At 25.2% G+C, this 16162-nt stretch overlaps 2 protein-coding genes across 7 annotated transcripts in view; one reads left to right on the top strand and one right to left on the bottom strand.

Moving 5' to 3' along the window:
• Window positions 1-4527: 4527 nt before the first annotated feature.
• On the bottom strand, window positions 4528-8751 carry LOC126905354 (DCN1-like protein 3). 4 transcript variants are annotated; one of them, XM_050684989.1, is made up of 5 exons: window positions 8530-8751; window positions 8255-8429; window positions 7651-7680; window positions 6666-7143; window positions 4528-5921 (listed from the first exon to the last, which is right to left on the bottom strand). In XM_050684989.1, the coding sequence occupies exons 2-5, from the start codon at window positions 8358-8360 to the stop codon at window positions 5576-5578; spliced, it is 960 nt and encodes a 319-aa protein (XP_050540946.1). In that variant the 5' UTR covers window positions 8361-8429; window positions 8530-8751; the 3' UTR covers window positions 4528-5575. The 4 variants fall into 4 exon arrangements, with proteins under 4 accessions (XP_050540946.1, XP_050540947.1, XP_050540949.1 ...); XM_050684990.1 differs by lacking the exon at window positions 7651-7680 and having other exon boundaries at window positions 8530-8745; XM_050684992.1 differs by lacking the exons at window positions 7651-7680; window positions 8255-8429; window positions 8530-8751 and adding an exon at window positions 7969-8089.
• Window positions 8752-14147: 5396 nt separating this feature from the next.
• LOC126905345 (sodium-independent sulfate anion transporter-like) overlaps window positions 14148-16162 on the top strand; it is a 26924-nt gene continuing 24909 nt past the window's right edge. For all 3 annotated transcript variants that reach the window (XM_050684966.1, XM_050684965.1, XM_050684967.1), the window contains exon 1: window positions 14148-14322. The gene's annotated coding sequence lies outside the window, so the exon portion shown is untranslated. The remainder of the gene's footprint in view (window positions 14323-16162) is intronic.

Below are 16162 nucleotides of genomic sequence, written 5' to 3' on the forward strand. Positions count from 1 at the left end.
ATTAGATATAAACATTTAAAGTTTCAAATTTTTTAATTAATATACATGTATAATACACATGGGATTGTAAATACAGGTAGCTAATTGGATTTTTATGACATTGCTGTCTCAGTCACGGATTGTTTATTATCAATTATGATTATCAATAGATATACTTTCTGTATTGTCAGTTAGTGTATTTATAAACTCATAACAATGTGCCTTACTACAATTGATAATAACAATGCTGTGTACCTGCTAATATCGATGTTATAAAAAACCAATTAGCTACCTGTATTTGTAATCCCTTGTGTATTATACCTGTATATTAATTCAAAAATTTGAAACTTTAAATGATTATATCTAATAAACGAATTAAGTTATATTAAAAATTCAAATGCCATTTACTATTAAATTAAAAACTCAAACATTTTATTAAATTAAAAATATGTGTTACCATTTAAAAAAACAAAGTTGACCCCCTTCCAAGGCATAAGGGATGAACATAAAAAGTTTTAAATAGTTAATAATTCAAGAATAATGTGTAACTAAAGATAATGAAACAAAAAAATGTTTAAATTATTATTATTTTGCAAGTAATTGAGTGGGTTATGATAAAAAAATCACTCTGTATATATTTGACTAAAAAAAATGTGTTATTTATTTTAGTACCTTATCCTTATTATATTTCATTTATTTATTACATAAATCAAAAGCAGATAGATTAAATACTATGTAAAAAATAAATGCATACGACAGTGATCGTTGTACAGTAACGATACCTTTGATGTTGGAAATATGCTTACCTAAGCATCTGGTAACCGATTATAGCAATGTTATCATAAAAATATTTATCATAATTTCTATTTAACGTCTAATTTTAGAAGAATATTTAGCTACACCGATTCTCTACCAGTCCGGTCGAATGGTGGGCGGAGTGAAGCGGCGGCGTTCGTTTAACAATATATGTGATATAGCAATGTATTTATGGGTCAGTGGAGTAAGCTTTAAAATATTGTATAAAATACATACGACAATCATTGTTACTGTACGGTGGTACATTTGATGTTAGAAACATGATCACCTAAGAGTCTGATAGCTGACTATAAAATTCTTAGAAATTATTTGTACATTTAATATTAATAACACACAGACAGCGACGCAATTGTTCTCATATAAAATTACAGACGTTTATGAGCGTTACACTATAATTATACCTTTGATGTTGGAAATATGCTTACCTAAGCGTCTGGTAGCCGATGATAAAATTCTTAGAAATTATAACTATAAATTTAATAATATACAGACAGCGGCACAATTTTTTCCTCATAAAATTACAGACTCTTATGAGCGTTATAATATAATGATATCTTTGATGTCGGAAATATGCTTACCTAAGCGTCTGGTAGTCGATGATAAAATTCTTAGAAATTATTTGTACATTCGATGCTAGAAATATGCTTACCTAAGCGTCTGGTTTACGTTGGGTTTCATCCTCTCCCTCCCCCAGCATTAGGTTAGTTTACGTAAGGTTTCGTCGTTCCCCCCCTTCCATTACATAGGTTAGTTTACGTTGGATTTAATTCCCCCCGTACACTTCCTCCACGCCCACTGATAGGAGGGTGAGTGGGTGAGGCGGGGGGTTCCATAGTCCCCTATATTACCCTAGTTATATATTATCTTAAATAATATTAGCCACATTCATATTATAAGAAAATGGTTGATCGATAATAACTTTCGACAAATTATTTCAGTAGTTATTAACATTGTTTTACCTAGACGGAATGAGGATTGCGTCTGAAATATGTCTAATGATAAATGTTTATACACATGTCTCACTAACAGTCTATATTTTAAAATGGTAATAACTTACGTAATAAATTAATAGGTAATGTCAAAAAAATGTTAGATAAAAAATATATAGAAAATTTAATTTAAAACAACTTTTGTGTGACACATTTTTTTTGTACAGTGGACTGTTTATAAAATAAATCAAGTTAATAGTTTTAACGGTAAATATAGAACATTTGCTTTTCCATTTTTTATTAGGCTAAATAACAATTTTTTTAGATATCTTTTTTATAGAAAAATATTATATCTATAAAATAGTTTCTATGAATAATATAATAAAAAATATAATAAAACTATGAACTTTTTCATAAAAGTTAATGTTTTTGAGATAGACAAAAAAACTAAAAAGCTACCCTTAGGGTATCATTTTTAATCCTCTTGGGGCACGACTTAGAGTTTGACAATCATCATCAATTTTTACACAATTGTTTTTTTTGGGTATTCAAACAATTCTAGGGGATGACACTATGCAATTTTAAAAATTCATAATTAACAGTCACCCATTATCCCATCTGTGCCATGTCCACACTATGCTGCAACTCCACTGTACTACTGTTTTCTTTTCAAATTTGAAAACTATTATCCTTAAAAATTAAAAAAAATCCCCTTTATCAAATAAAAAGTTGCTTAACCAGCTTTATGCATATAGGCACAATTTAAATCATTTATTTCTAATGTTTTTAAAGTATTAATTGACAAATTAAGTTTAATATGATAGTAGGTTTCAACTACAAAATATAATCATTTTACTTTGTAATTTATGAATTTTTTTACTCTACTTGTATGTGCTACTATCAGTATAAAATATTCCAATTTTTTTGGTAACATGTTTCTATATGACTCATTTATAAAAATATATATCATTTATAATACAACTTTTTTTACAATTCTATATTTGATATATATAACGTGTTTAATACAAATTTAAATAAGTATTGAATTTCTATTTATTTGTAAAACATAAGATTTATATGAATACATTTTAATCTTCATCTTTTTCTTCCTCGCCTTAATCCCAACTACATGGGGTCGGCCACCCTTATCCTAAACTTCCACTTGACACGATCTCCCACATCATCTATGCTCACATCAGCTGCCTTCATATCGCATTCAATTGTATCCCTCCATCTTTTTTTGGTCTTCCTCTACCTCTTCTTCCTTCAACATTCATTTCTATAACTATTCTTACAGCTTCCGATTCCTCTCTCCTTATAACATGACCAAACTATCTAAGTCTATTTTCTCTCATTTTATCCACGATTGACGCTACACCTATACTCCCTCTTATATGCTCGTTCCTTATCCTATCTTCTCTAGTCACTCCACTCATCCAACTAAGCATTCTCATCTCTGCTACACTCATTCTCTGCTCTACTTTCTTTTCAACCGGCCAACACTCTGAACCATACATCATAGCTGGTCTCACTACATTCTTATATAACTTACCTTTCAGCATCGTTGGAATTCTTTTATCGCATAAGACGCCAGACGCTTCTCTCCACTTTAACCACCCGCACTTAATTCTGTCTTGCATCCTCGTCAATACCACCACTCTTTTGCACAACTGACTCCAAAACTCTCCACCTCTCCAATCACGTTCTCGCCTATTGTAACTGACATCCTCATGTCACCTACATCTTGTTCTCCTTTGTTAAACTCGTACTCTATATATTCTGTCTTACTTCTACTTATTCTTAAACCCTTTTGGTCAAGAGCTGATCTCCACACCTCTAGCCTTTGATTAATTTCCTCCCTATTTGTTCCTATTAACACTATATCGTCAGCAAACAACATGCACCAAGGCACCTGATATGAATACATTTTAATAAATTATGATATTAATTATTTAATAATAAATTATTAATAGTTACCATTATTTTAAATAAATTATAAAAATATTAAGTTCAGATCTACTATATTTTACAATCAATTAACTACATAACACCAAAGAAGAATNGAAGAAGTTTGTTGTAAGGCTTTAAAAACTTTAGGTTTCATTCAGAGAATTTCTCATGAATTTCACCTCTCTAAACCACTAAAAAGTCTTTTTTGCTCTCTGATCCGCCCTATCCTTGAGTACGGTTCGGTGTTATGGGATCCTTACACAGCTACTGACTCTATGATGCTCGAAAGAGTGCAGCGTAAATTTTTACGCTCTGCTGCTCTTGTCCTTAATATACCCCATCCACCCCATGACTTAACTCCTATTCAAAATTTTTTGCAACTTCCTTCCTTATCCGCCAGAAGACATGAGTCTAATATCCGTTTCCTTTCCAAACTCTTAGCAGGTTTAATTGATTCTCCTGTCCTTCTTTCTAAGTTGAACTTACGGGTACCTGCCCGCTCAACTCGATATACTGCCCCTTTCCTAATTCCTCCTTCATCTACTAGCTATTTATTTAATTCTTCTCTCCCCCGTTTAATGCGTACTGCAAATAATGACCCTGATTTTTTAAATTCTTTTTGTTCTTAATGGAGTCATTTAGCCTTTCTTTGTATTTTAAATTTTTACTTATGTTTTCAATTTTTTCTTCTTGTCCAATTCAATTTTATTGAATTTCATCTAATAATGTTCATATTTCTAGTTTTATGATAATTTTAAGTTGTATATTAACTGTCAATTACATATTGTATTTTTTGGGCTAATGCCTGTATCAGAAACAATAAATAAAATAAATAAATAACACCAAAGAAGAATATTAAATAAAGTTTAGAACTTCTATTATTCTAGAATATTCATGATATAAACATTATACACAGATAATTACAGTATATTCCAATAATGAACCTCACTTGACTATTTTACTATGCACATTTATTATGTAACTCAATATTAATACGAGTCTAAAAGAAATTTAAATTAAAAACTATAGAAATAAATAATATTTTATACATACCATACAATTATAATAAATTAAATGTATATATTATTACAAAAATATTTACATAAGGTATGGTTACTATATGTAATAATTTAAGTAAAGTATATACAGTACAACATAACTGGTGAAAATCATTATAATTAACATTACTTATTATTTAAAGTAAAGGAAAATAATCACACAACTTTAACAAAATTTATGCAATGGTAGTAGTAATCCATACATGAAAATATCACAGGGATTTTGTTGACTATCATTTTTAGTCTTTTTCTTACTTAAAAATTTTAGTATATGCTATCAATGTTAAAATATAGTCAATGTTGTTTTTAATATTTTTTTTTAATTTAAAAAAATATAATTTTTGTCAATACAAATCTCTTTCTTAAAATATATTTTTAATAATATTACACATGAGAAGTTTTAAAAAATTTAATTTTAACTGAACACAGACATAAAAGTTAAAAATATAATAATATCACCTTACTAAACTATAAGCATGGAACCTTAATCATTTAATTTAATACTCATAATATATAATAAATTGACCTCGTCTTATTTAACAAAATAAAATTTTAATAATTACTTAATATTATACAAGCTAATTTTGATAAGCAGGTTTTGTCAAAAGAACCCAAAATAAATTATAATTAGTCAAATATGTACTCAAAATTGAGATGGTTATTGAAAGATATTTGTATAACTTCAACTTTAAACAGAAAATTATTTTTCCTTGGCCAATAAAAGTGTAGTTAAATTTGATAATTTATTTTTAATCAGATTATAAAAGTAAAAAAAAATTTCTTATTCACATATTGCAAAAAAAAAAATTAAACAAAATAATATTCATTTTGATAATTTTTTTTCTAAGAAATATCATTATTTTTCTTTACAATCCCCTTATCACTGATATTTTGATTAGCTTGATCATTTTCATATTCAACAAAGTCATCAAATATGCTTGGCCAAGCTTCAGTATCATCATAATTCGATAAGTCACCATTAAAGACTGATTCTGCAAAATTTAAAAACATATTCCAAGTATCTTTAGGAATGCCTCTAATATTATCTTGAGTTTCCAAAAAGGTAAGCCAACGTTGAAGTATTGCTGGTTTGCGTTTACTGAAAACTAGTTGCCACAATACAATGGCTGTATCAACTGGTAAAATTCGTTGCCCCACAACATTATCTAAGCCAAATTTGAATGTAAATCTAGAATTACAATGTTAAAGTGATAAATATATGTATAAAAATAATAAAATGATAAAATTAGTGAAATAAAAACTTTAAGAATAGCAAAATAAATTATTAAAATATTACAAAACAGTTAATAGTTCAATAGGTTATATTATACTAATTGATTAATTTTATTTTTTGGATTATTATGTGCTACTGTTACATATTTTGAATAACTTTATGTCAATATTTAATTGTTAATTAGTTTATAAACTAAAAATATTTTAAAAATATTATATTTTCATTTACAATAAAAAAAACCAACAAAATTTAAAATAAAAAAAAATAATTTTTTTTATTAATTTTTTTTTAAATTTAATTATTAAATTTACATTAATTTAAATATTTTATTGTTTATTTTTCAGTGGCTAATTCTGAATAATAGTCAAGTATACAAATCTAACTGATAACTTTTTTAATATTATTATTTTATTATTTTAATAATCAAAGAATCCATAAAATATTTTTAAAAAAAATTTCAGTTGTTAAAAAATGTTAAATACTCGGTACTACTTATCTAATCCTACTTCTTCATTTTAATTATTTATTCTTAAATATTTTAAATAAGTATTATTATATTTTGTACAAATAATTTGAAGCCTTAAAATTTTGATACTTGTATAAAAATCATAATTTTAATGTTTCATTTTTTAATAAATTTGTTGATATAAAAACTTTTTTAGCATTAATTCAACTAATATAAATTTTTAATTAATTTACCTATATAAACTTTTGAACTCTTCATTATTATAGTTGAGATCATTGGTCATTTCAGTTAATTTTATTTTCATCAACGGTATTGTGTCTACTTGTAGTGAACTACAACCATTTATAAACTCTGTTCGTGTAAATCTACACATTTGATGGGCATCACATTTCCATGCCAATACAAGAATACGAAATTCTTCAGGAGACATTTGTAAATCACTACATAATCTTTCAATTCCATCAATTAATATTAAATCTTCAACAGAATCTTTGTAGCAATCAAATAATTTTTGAACCCTTGACTGAAAGCTCTTAGCAGCAAAATTATTTAAACGCATATTGGTTTTGTTAAGTGTTGATGTCAAAGTACAAGTAAATGAGGAACGAAAAATACTACAGTTATCATTGCTATCTGCTGCAATACTTGGGACATTATGTGCCCCATTATTCATGGATATCACAGGGGAAACTATTTCATTACAACTTGGCTCTGAAAAATGATTAAAAACAGGACATTTTTAAAGATAAAATATTTAAAAAGATGAAAAATCATAAAATAAATGGGTAGATATTTTAGATTATTTTTCCTGATTGGTAAAATTTGTAAAAATAACATTTTATTAAGTAGGGTGAAAAGGAGAAAATGTTAACTAATGAAGTAATTGTAAATTAATTTTTTCTCTTAGAATATTTAGCAGATTTAATTTTAGATTGAGAAGTTCTGGTCTTTATATATGTTGCGATCATATTAAATATAAATTCAGAATAAAAACTTATATATTTATCTAAAAATTAGATTTAAAATTACCCTACTTTATCATATTTGGCAAAAAACATGACCACAGTATTTATTTACCTAAGATTCTCAATAATACTATAAAAATATATACAAAACTTCTTATTTTTTAATTAAGTATATGCTAACTTAGAATTTCCCATTAATAATTAATTAATTAGAGTCCCCAATACATGATTTATAAATTATGATAGAACTCACTAGTAATTGAAAAACTCAAAAAGACTGTACCTTGGTAAAAAGATGAAAAACAATGTATTAACATAACATAATAGAGTATATTATATAATGTATCTTCGATAATTATTACAAATAGAAATTTAAACACAATTTTATCACACAATGATATGATAAATAGAAATGGTTATTTTCTCAAATGAATATTTTGAAATTATTAAACTATTTTAGTATAAAATATAGTAATCGGATTATTAAAAGTATGGTTAGAAAACTTGTGCACTGTTTTTAAAAACTATAAAAAAAGTTAAAAATTAATAGGAATACTAATAGATTAGTTACCTATGATTAATTAGAATAAATTAATTTTAAAAACTTTAGTACATCTTTTGATGATAAATATTTCATTTAAAATCACATAACTGAATATTTTAATTTTGGATTTTCCACAGTTATTAATCTAAATACTTGATAATAGATAAGATAAATTACACATAATGAAAATAATAAAGAACTAGAACACTGTTTTGAGTTTATTTTTGCTTATCTGTGCACACAAATATTGATGAAAATGTAAAATATTTAATTAACTTATAAAAAGAAAATTAGTTTAAAATGAATTTTTTACCTGTAACTCGTTTATCTATAACATTATCACAATCATTAAAACTACTACAATGTGTTGTTGGTCTGGTAATACTCTTAGAGCGTAAACATGTAAAACAAGTTCCCATTGATTGAAAGCAGAGCAAATAATTGAAGTTTTTGAATACATGTGTTATTTTTTAATAATTTTTCGAAACCTTGATATTATACAATAATTTTCAATTATTTGTCAGTTATTTTCAAGTTTTTTGTGTTTATAATTACTATTATAAAATAAATTGAATGTATAAAGTTTACCTTTCATGCAGATTCCAACTGATCATTTTTTAATGATTCTTATATAAAATAAACTAATCATTATAAATCAAAATAAACCGTAGTACTTAATATTTACCATAGAAGTAACTTAATTACTAATTGTAAAATTTTTAGAAATAAATACTTTATTTCTATCTATGACTTATTTTTTCATTTTCGATAATTATTATTAATTGGACTTCAAAGAACATTACGATTCACAACATTGAATAATCTAAGTTGATTATTAAGATGATCAATCATATCTTATTTTCGAGATAATATAATGCATTAGTATTCATTATCAACCTGGAGTCTGGTTTGATTTGCATTGTGTTTCGTTTACAACTTCATATCGATATCTACAACATGTGTTTATCAGCACCAGCGCCTAAATGAACTCGATTTACTTCGAATTACACTCTGCTTACTAATTACATATTTCAACTTTGAAATTATTACAATTGTTATCATGAATTTTGTATAATTATGTTATTTTTATATTAATTAAAATTGTATTTTATTACATATTTTATCACAAAAAGAAATTTTATATATTCATATTTACAATTCTAACAATAAATTATTATCAATTTAAAATTTCAATATTTTTTATAAAAGCAGTAAACAGAACTACAGTGCTATAAGTCAATTAAACAAGAATATTTTTTTTTTATGTTTGTATAAAGAATCAATTACTTACTAAAGATTCTAACTTGAAAATTTATAAAAGTAATCTCAGTAGTACTACATTATACATATATCGTGTAATTTTTTGGTTCAAAAAGGGGATTAAATCTGGTATTTTTTATACGCCTTTGGGTGGGTAACTGATCCTGTATTACAAATTATGTCTTATTAATTGAACACTGTTGTTATTGTTTAAGATTAAAAGTGTTAGACTAGATCAGGTAATATATTAGTTTACTTAAACGTATTGTATCATTTAGTTATTTGCTTCTGTCCATAAACGCAATCTAGGAGGTCCGAGGGTCTTAGTCCTCTCTAATTTTATCACATATTTTGTGAAGGCTGAAACCCCCTTACCGCCGAAAATTATGAAAATTGCTTGTTAATTTATATAGAAATATATATAAGATATTAAGATAGACCCACAAACATTTTGTTCAGATTGCGCCTCTGTTACTGCCTTTATATGATTCTTCATATTTATAATTACTTGTGTACAATATTTTAAAGTTTTTTTTGCAGACCTATAGTTTTGATACTACTCAGGAAAATAGATAAACAATATTTTTTACAAGAAAATTTTTCTTGCTTAGGATTATGTGTATTAAAAATATTGAATAGCAAAAATAAAAGTTGGTAATCATGTAATAAGTGCCTAGTTTTTCATTTGTATTGTATGTATTACATTGAGTATGAGCAAATTAGTAATAAGCTATTCATAAGTGTATAATAACGATAAAGTGCATATATAAGATTTGATATGAAAACAAGTAACTATTGATATGATTTTTATGGAAAAAACCTCAAAAATTGAATAGGAATAATTTCTAAAAATGTCCATCGTAATAACGTCAATAAACGGCCACACACCACAATAATAATTATTTTAATTAATCATATTTGCAACTTGGAACGATCGCTACTCAGTCTTAAATTGTATTAAAAAATAGATTTTTTTTCTCTTAAAAAGCACGTAGAACAATACATATTTTAATAGAGTTATAACAAATTAAAGATCAATCATAAAGTATTTTTTATATTTATCCTTATACCTTATAAGGATATCAATTTTATTTTTTAAATATCAACATTCATAATTAGCCAGCTTATTTAATAGATAATGATCGAATTAAGAAAATGGCTGGTCGACAGCAACAAACAAGTTAAATATAAAGCCCCATAAGGAATTTATGATCACTACAGTTGAAATAAAATTATTTATGGGTGATATTATTTAATATTACCCGAAAGTAACAACGGAGTCAGAAAAAAAAATTAGATATAGAAATTATTGTTATTTCTTAAATTAATAATAAAAAAGCTGTTTTTAGTGGATAATACTTTAAGTAGTTCGTGATAAATCCCGTATGAATCACTCCGTACGAGTAAAGTGTAAATTATAGAAAAATAAAATAAAAAAGTAATCTAATTTTTAACAAATGTTGAAAAGTTTAACAAATTTTCGAAACCCTGTGGAAATATCAAAAACACTACATATTATTAATAGATCATTTATAGCTATAGACATCTACAAAAAAAAATTAGTTGCTTTCTGTATTCTCAATAGTTAATTAATCTCAATTAAATAGTAAGCAGTTTTTTATTGTTAACTTTGCGTTACAATTTGACCAATGAATGCTTATACATCTAATTAAAACCACAAATAAATTGTTTTAATTATTATTGTCGTTTGTTAATTTGCTTCTACGAATTAAAAAACATTTTAATATTAGTCAATTGTGAGTCCCATCATTTTTCAATTTATTTTTTCTTGCTGATACATAATAATTAAAAAAAAAAAATAGAACAGCAGGGTTGTTGCATAGTTGTGAGCGCGGGATATTTGAGACAAATATAGATGATATTTGACATCAATTATCATCACTGTAATAAAAACACTACGAAGCAATTCTGCTAAAATTTCACAATTTATATATTTTTAAAATACAAATGTCTGTGTTTAAAAATTTCACTGAAATATTAAATACTTGACGGACGGTGTAGCCGATTTGGTAACATGGCAGTGTCTGATGTGCACGATTTCGGATTCGAGACTCGGTCACAATTGGCTCCGTTTACTAAACGAATCATCAGTTTAGTAATTGGAGTTGCCATCCCTCTCTCTGGCGATGAATTAACTACTCATCCTGGAGTATACATGACTAAGAAACTCCATTTTAAAGAAGACCACAATTACCCTTAATGAGTCGTAAAAAATGAAAAAAAAGTAAATGCTTGTCAAATTATTTACTTAATTGAAAATAATATTTTTTTTGTAAAACTTGCGAATTTTTTTGTTTTGACAATCGATTGCTCAAAAATAATCGCCACGCCAATTTTATTTATTTTTATATTGTAGTATATTTCTAAAACTTTAATTATGATATAGGTTAAAAGTTGTAAGATCTTCCGGAATAATTTTTAAAATGTCCAAAATTGAGTTGGTTTTTCAAATGATCGGGGCTGATAGATTGAACTAGATTAAAATCGGGTTATTATTTTAAAGTATTATTTATTAAAATCGGTCTAGTGAGTGGTGAGAATTTTCATGGACAGTCATAAAACACAAAACAACAGAAAACCAATATCTTCTTAGCTTTGATCGAAGCTAATAGATTATATACTACCATAAAAATAGATTTTATATTTTCCTGATATAATTGATCATCTCTAAAATAAAAATGACTCAATGATCCATCAAACACTTTCACATATAGTATTAAAATATAGTTTCAATTTTTTCAATATACATTTCAATGTATACTACCTAATTACGTATAAAAAATAAAACAATAGACATTTATTCAATGTTACATAAACTGTCATTTGGGTAGAAGGCTTAAAGATTTTTCTGGACCAAAAAATAAAAAAAAATCATGTATGATATTAATTTTTTTCCGATTATTCATCAAAAGGTTAATTTAACACCAAACAACTTTAAATGAACTGGTTTCTATAAAATAAAAGTTAAATGCTGTTGTTTCCCGCCTTCCTCTCTTGAGATAAGGTACGTTTTATAGGTATGTTAACTCTTGTAATAACCCAACTTAACCATTAAAGAATTTAAGGCGTGTTTTCTTGTCGAGTTCAGACTAACTTAAGCAACTTTAACTGTATCAGCAAGTAGTGCATCTACTGGGCACGCTACATCTTTAGCTATTAATTATATAGTTGAACAAACAAATATATGTCTTAAGTTTATCAAAAAAACTATAAAATACACTCCATATAATATTATAATTGTGTAATTTGTAAGTGTATTAAAAAAAAATTTGATGGGAAGTATATAAAATAGTAATAACAGACGAATAGTCAGTAAGACGTTAGATTTTGGCCTTACTATTTTCAGTGGCGTATACAGAATTTTATGGTAGGAAAAGTCTTCAATATGTATAGTTTTTTAATTTTTTTTCAGTTACACTTTAAATAGAATCTGTGATTATTTTTCAAAAGCTAACATGTCAATTTTAATAATACTGCAGAAGAGTAGTATCAAACATAAAATTTCAATATTATCTCTACGTAATTGGACAACTTTTGATGTAATAGAAAAAACATCTCGGACGAAATTAATTTTTAAAATTTTTTTATTATGTTAAAATTCATCTTTCTCTATGAACATTAATGAAAATCTCAAAATCCCATTTTTATATTTTGGATATGAATCATAGAATTAAACATATTTTTATTTTATTTTAAGTCACTGATATAGTAAAAAATCATTTTTTTTTTTTTTATCCATTTTCATAAATATTTTGATTTCAGCTAGAATAATGGTTTAACTCAAAATTTTTATTCTCTGATCTACTAAGCAAACTAAATTTGATGATGGGAAACATTAAAAAGTAACTATTAAATTATTCGATAGTCACGAATAATAAAAGACTATTCTATTAATAAGAATATTTCATAGATATATTCTATCGTTTTTTGAATGATTTTAATCAAATATCTTCGTATTTTATGTAAAATTTATATAAATATCCGTTTTGTTTTACAACTTAAAATTATGTCTCGGTTGAGTTATTGGCCAGTATTCTATATAATAACTAAAAACACTTTTTTTACTATTTATAAGAAATATTATTATTAAATTATTTATTATAATTGAACAATGAAATTTTTAAAAAGACCGATGATTAACCAACTAAGAAAATTCATGCAGATTTTTTAATAATAACAATAAAATAATCCATATGATTTTTAAAGGGTACAGTATTGTCGTTATCACAATTAAACAAAAGTAAACACTTAAAATCACGTCCATTTTATTGGTATTATGTCTTTATAAGACAATTGAGTAGATATTGCTAAACAGAGAACAATGCACCGGGTATCAAGTGTAAAATAAGGCATTAGCATTTATGAATATTTTCTTTGAGAAAAAATAAATCTTTTCAATGAAACAAAAAAATTATCATTGATAATAAAAAAAAATTAATCATTTTAATAAGGTAAACAATCGTTAACATTTATCTTTTTACTATAATTATGTCTACTTAATAAAAATAATCGTTAACTTAATAGTTATAATATATATTTGAAAGTTTCTTTTAATACTTTTTAGTTTATATTAAAAATAAAGTATTCAAAAATGGTCATCGTTAAATAATTATAATGGGATTTTTGTTCTGGAAATTTTCATAAACTTAATTATAATAATATATCCAGCATTGATCTCTTGTGGCTATTAATATTTTAAATATATTTATAATTTTTAATTTAGTTATAATAATTTCGGGCATAAATTAATCTTGCGTAAATTAAATAGCATGCATTATCCAATTGAAACAAATAGTACAGGTGTAAAATATACATTTTGATATGCTCTCGAATTCTAATAATTCTCGCTAAGCAATAAAACATATTAATAGAATTAGGTAGACAAAGGCGTTGTTCAGTTTACTGGAAGTTTCAGTTGCAAGTTTAATCAGTGGTTCAGTCTACTAAACACGTGTGAACGTCGTAGTCGAGTAATCGTATGGTACATGGTTTTTAAATTTTTGGCGTCTTAACTAATATCGACTAAACTTAACTCGAATTTCAAACTGTATTCACTTATATAATTTTTATTAAAAATAAATTTATAAAAAAGATTTTAGAGTAAGTACATTTAGTATGATTAATTTATAAAATGACACATTATATATAATCTCATGTGAAACCAAACCAATACTAATTTATAAAATTCAATTGATCTTTGTATTTTTATATTATATAATATGTGTACAGCCCTAATATGTAAAAGGGTTTAAACGAATTTTTCATTTTTATAGGAACTGAAGAATAAAACATTTTTCTACCTTCAATAATTGAATTGTCACATACTATACAATAGAACATTATTTTTGTGGACACAACTTAGCCTACTAACGTTTTCCTTAAATGAATGTGTTTTATAATATATTTAAAGAAATAGTATTATAACCAAAATGTTGCTTCTCATAACAGTTTCAGAATCTCGCAAAATGAAATTAATATAATTTTTGTCAAAACGACCACTAACCATTCTATTATCTTTAAAAGCTCATATTTTAATAATACCTCTATATACAAATATAATATAATATACAATATTATTTAATACATATATATATAAAGTGTATATTAGTGTACACTAAAGTGAAGTTAAGTTAGGTTAAGTGAACATTTATTATTAGTTAGCTTTAATAGGTTTGAATCAAAATTCAAATAAGTAATATTCATAATAACGTTACCTATAGTTGATTTTATCAAAAAACATATTGAAGTATAGTTAAATTAAAATAAAAAACCCAACACAGTGGAATCGCGGCACAGTGGGGACGTGGCATAGTTGGGTCAAATATAATGATATCTGACAGTCATTAAAATCACTATCATAAGAAACGCTTCTATGCAAATCTGTAGGTAGTGTTTAATTTTAAAAAATTGGTGGATTATTCCGAAAACTACATGATCTCCTATTTCCATATTTATATCCTAATTACAAGTTTTATGATTTATAAGTGTAATATATAAATAAATATTAAGTATAGCAATTAAAAATAGTATGAAATATATATATATATATATATAAATATATAAAGGGAAATGGTTTTATTTAAAAAAAAGAGTATAACAAATGTAAATAGTATTTAAATAATATTTATTATAAAAAAATTGTATTGATCGATATATTTTTCATTTATTTTAAAGTTATAGCATTATAAAATTAAAAATATAAAAAAGAATTTTTTTATTAATTTTGATGTTAGTTTTCACTATGAAAACAAAATAAAGTCTGAAATTTTTTTTCCATATTAAAGTATACTACATTAGCTTTAATTTAAGATATATATAAAAGTGTCAGTATTTCCGCAACACTTTCAAAAGTAAATTGAAAAAGTTAATTTTTTGTGAAAAAGTTACCATTTTGAAACCCTTCATTTGGGCTTGTTAAGGGTTAAATGTTAACAAAAATATATAAAATGATAAGTGAATACCTAAGGTATCTATAAAAAAAAAGTTATATTGATTCGGTCATTTTTAAAAAAGTTATGGCAATTTTAAGTAAAAAAAAATTGAAAAAATATCGAAAATTAGCGATTTTTAAATATGTAATTTTTTGGATAATTAACTAAAATAATTAGTTATGATATTAAAAGTACTTTTAATTACTACATAACAATGGTAAAATTAAAACTACTTGATATTTATTTTAATATTTTAAATTCGAATGAAATTTTCTTATTATTGAACAATAAGGGTCTAATAGTAGAATATAGGTTAAAAACCCAGCACAGGGGGGTCGCGGCACAGTGGTGACGTGGCATAGTTGGATCAAGTAAATGATATCTGACAGTGATTAAAATCACTATCAAAAATAAACGCTTCGATGCAAATCTTTAGATAGTGTTTAATTTTAAAAAAATTGGTGTTTTATTCCAAAAGCTACTTGATCTGCTGGTTCCTTATTAATATC

This window comes from Daktulosphaira vitifoliae, unplaced genomic scaffold (assembly GCF_025091365.1).
Source record: "Daktulosphaira vitifoliae isolate Bord-2020 unplaced genomic scaffold, ASM2509136v1 Scaffold_4, whole genome shotgun sequence".
Classification (NCBI taxonomy): Eukaryota; Metazoa; Arthropoda; class Insecta; order Hemiptera; family Phylloxeridae; genus Daktulosphaira; species Daktulosphaira vitifoliae.

Bases quoted from the DNA above. Each gene is read 5' to 3' on its own strand.
- LOC126905354 (XM_050684989.1), bottom strand. From the start codon at position 8,360: ATGGGAACTTGTTTTACATGTTTACGCTCTAAGAGTATTACCAGACCA. The intron at 7,681-8,254 runs GTAAAAAATTCA...CTTTTTACCAAG, and splicing joins TATAGATAAACGAGTTACAG to GTACAGTCTTTTTGAGTTTT. The intron at 5,922-6,665 runs GTAAATTAATTA...TTGTAATTCTAG, and splicing joins GAGTTCAAAAGTTTATATAG to ATTTACATTCAAATTTGGCT.